The sequence below is a fragment of the Neovison vison genome, chromosome X, assembly GCF_020171115.1.
Source record: "Neovison vison isolate M4711 chromosome X, ASM_NN_V1, whole genome shotgun sequence".
NCBI lineage: Eukaryota > Metazoa > Chordata > Mammalia > Carnivora > Mustelidae > Neogale > Neogale vison.
In genome coordinates, this window is record NC_058105.1 from 16301051 (window position 1) to 16304688 (window position 3638).

Here is a 3638-nt window from a genome sequence, read left to right on the forward strand (position 1 = left end):
TGGGTCTCGATCCCAGAACCCTGAGATCATGACCTGAGCTGAAGGCAGAGGCTTTAACCCACTGAGCCACCCAGGCGCCCCACTTATTTATTTTCTAATTGAAAGATTGTGCCTCTTAAGCCCCTTTACCTATTTCATCCCTCCTTTGGCAAACAAATCAGTTGGTTCTCTGTATTTATGAGTCTGTTTCTGTTTTGTTTGCTCATCTGTTTTAGCTGAGACTCCACATTCAAGTGAAATCATACAGTACCCTACTGATCTTTCTCTGTCTGACTCATTTCACTAGGGGGGCGGTTCTGATGGGGGAGGAGAGGATCGCCAAGTATGCCGGCTTCTACAAAACGTTTTCTGAAGAGCTGTGCAAGCCCGCCCAGCAGAAAAAAAAATGTGTACATGCTCAAGAGGCCAATACAGAGGTTAAAGGTAAAAATTCTCCCTCTCCCTCCCTGTCTCTATTTGAAAGCTGGTGAACTGCCTCACATCTTCTACTCCTTTCAGAGTGAAATGACATACAGGGTCTGGAATAAAGGGAGTCACATGGACAGCAGAGACCAGGGAATTTTTCTCTTGAAGACACTGATATGAGCATGGGAGGAGTTATTGGATAAATTGTGTCTCCCCCCAAACCCACAGTATCTTAGAACATGACCTTATGTGGAAATAGGGTCTTTAGAAGGTACCCAAATTACATAAATTCATTAGAGCAGCACTAATCCAGCAGGACTGGTTACCTTATAAAAAGGGGAAATTTAAACAAAGAGACAGATACACATAGAGGGAAAATAACGTGAAGAGACTGAGGGAGAGGGCAGCCAACTACCAGGCGAGAAGAGAGGCCTCGAGGGCCCACCCTCATAGTCCTCAAAAGGAGTGGACTTGTTCATACCTTGATTTTCAACTTCTAGCCTCCAGAACTCTGAGAAAATCAGTTAATTGCTGGTTAAGCCCCCCTGTTTATGGTGCTTTGCTACGGGAACCCAGGCGAATAAACACAACCACACTTGAAATTTTTCTTTGTGAAATGAAACATTTTGGGGTTGAAAATCAGAATTTTGAGATTGCTGAATTAGAAACGAGGCAGAGTTGACTGAGTGCTGCCTTGTAAGCTCACCTTTTTTTACTCTAACAGGATACTTAACTTTTCCAGCTATAGATGAGCTAGCCAAGGCTTTTCTCAGCACTGTAGATTTCGGAGGTTAGCGGGCAGAGGAAGAGTAAGAAATAATATTTTTCCATTTCTGCCTTTCAGGAAAACTTGTAATTTCATCAGCCAGGTTTGTGCTAAATTAACAATCACACTTCTGTATTCCCTTCTCCTCTACTCACACAATCCAGGCTTTATAAATGTAAATGCGTTTACTAAAGAACCTGCCACTCTGCTGAGTCCCTGAATAATGCATTAAATAAAATTTGACGGGTGTTCAGCAACATATGTGTGGGATTCCTGATTTGTCACAGAAAGGTGCTGCGCCTTCAAGCGGCTTTTTGGAAAGGAGGAGATGTTTTCCAGAAGCCTCCCAGCGGCCTTTTCCTGATACCCCCTTGGCCAAACTCAGATGGAGGTCCACTTCCTGAGGGGCATGGAGCTGACTGGATTGGAAGGATCAGCACGTGGGCCCGAACGACGGCGGATGGGGAGCGCGTCCCCAGGACCACCACACGACCCCCTGCTGTGATTCACCACGTCAGAGTCAACCTCAGCCACAGAGCGGCAGGGGACACGCCTGCTCAACGACACCCACGGACCCCGCGCACCGCGCACCGGCCCGGGGAGGCAGGGGTGCCCCATTCACCGAGACTCAGTTTCTTTTTAATAGCGTCTGACATTTATTGAAAAGAAGGGGAAGACGTTTGTCCAGGTAGTGTAGAAGAGCTGGGCAGAGTGCGGGGCTTAACTACTGTGTGGGACAAAAGGCACACCTCAGAGAGACAGCTGCGAACTGAGAAGAGAACTGGGTTCTGGGCAAAACGACCAGGTCCACGGGAGAAAGAAAACGAGCGGTTGGAGCTGGCTGCCAGGCACCCCTGGGACCTGGCCGCCATCTGGCAGGAGCAGAAGAGGTCTCTGGGAGGAGGGGGCGACGGGTCCCGCCGCAGGTTGAGAGGCCGGCCCGCCCCTCGGGGGCGGGGGACGCGGTGGGTGGCGAGCTGCTGGAGTCACTGTCCAGGGGCCGCGGCCGGCTCAGACACTTCGTGGCTGAGCCCACATCGCTGGGGCCCCAGGCCGTCGAGGGCGCGCGCGGGACCGCGGTGGACGGCGGTGGCAGCGCGGGTGTCCGGGCGGCGCGCTGCAGGCCTGGCGGTCGGTCTGGCGGAGGCGGCCCGCGGCGGCCGGGCGCTGGGTGGTCTGGCGGGTGTGTCACGGGAGCCCGGCCCGCAGCTGGAGCGCGGGCCCCAGTCCAAGTGCCCGCGGGAGGGGCCCGGCTGGCCGCACAGGGCGGCGGCGCGCTCCGGAGCCAGGCCCAGAGGCAGCGGTGGGACCCGGAGCGCTATTCCTGGAACAAAGGCAAGCACTACGCGGAAGGGGACAGCAGCGCGGGGGAGAGCGCGGCCACTCGAGCGCGGCGAAGGTGGGGGGCGGGAGGCGCGGCGGGGCGACGCCCGCGGCCATCTGGGCTGCGGCGGCGGCGGCGGCGGGCGCTGCGGACCCTCCCCCGAGCACCCGCCCCCAGGCCCGAGGGGCTCCCGGCCTAGAAGTCCTCGTCCTCCACCCAGCCAAACACCCGCTTCATCTCGGCCAGGAAGCCCCGGTAATCATTGAGGAGGGGGCTCTCCTTCCTGATGTAGGGGATCACCCACTGCAGGGCCGGCCCGGTCAGGCGGGTGATGAGGAACGTCACCTTCAGGGCGTCGCTGGAGAACAGGGTCTCGTCCACCAACATGTAGGCGCCCGTCTGCACGATGAACTCCGGCAGCCGGTCGGTGTCGCCGTCAAACGTCTCGGGGAAGGGAATCGGGTTCCTCCACCGCCGGGTCTGGGGCCGCAGGGGCAGGGCCAGGAGGGCCTTGATCAGCTGCACCCTGCCGTCCATCGCGCTGCGCTCGCGCTGGCTGGACACTGCTGGGCGGGGCTGGTCGCGGTGGGCGGGGAGGCGTAGTGGGAAGTGCGTGTGCTCGGAGGCGGGCCCGGAACCGGGGCGTGGCCTCCACGGGCTCCGCCCACTGGTACGAGTGGTCGCTTGAGCGCAGGCGCGATGGCGGGGGCGGTGGGCTCGGAAGGGAGCGAACGCTGGACCGTGGGACCCAACTGCCGCTGGAGGAGGCGGGGTCAGAATGCAAGGGTGGTTCCCACGGTTGGGCGGCAGGAGGCCTGCGAGGGGCGGGGCTAGGGGATAAGCCCAGGACACCAGGTCCTCTCTGGTACGGGCGGAGCCGGGTGCACGTGGAGAAGGGAGGGCCAAGTGTTAAAGTTTTGAAGCGTCTGTCTGGTGTACTTGGTCTCTGCTGGCCACTCGCCTCTCCCAATGCCTTAGAGGACCCTTTGCCTCTGTACGCCCTTTGCATGCGTTTATGTGAACCCATTTTCCTGCTTATTCATGCATCTCTTTGCCAAAGGTTATTGGCACCCAGGCATCAGATGTTCCCTGCAACATTAATGAGAAAATCCTGAATGTTACCATCATAATGCAGAGAGCGGA

General features: G+C 57.3%; 1 protein-coding gene across 1 annotated transcript; it reads right to left on the bottom strand.

Moving 5' to 3' along the window:
- Positions 1–1803: 1803 nt before the first annotated feature.
- Positions 1804–2611, bottom strand: LOC122896494 (splicing factor, proline- and glutamine-rich-like). Its single transcript, XM_044234685.1, has 2 exons — positions 2606–2611; positions 1804–2489 (listed from the first exon to the last, which is right to left on the bottom strand). Exons 1-2 carry the CDS (start codon positions 2609–2611, stop codon positions 1896–1898), a joined length of 600 nt encoding a protein of 199 aa, XP_044090620.1. The 3' UTR covers positions 1804–1895.
- Between the last annotated feature and the right edge of the window lie 1027 nt (positions 2612–3638).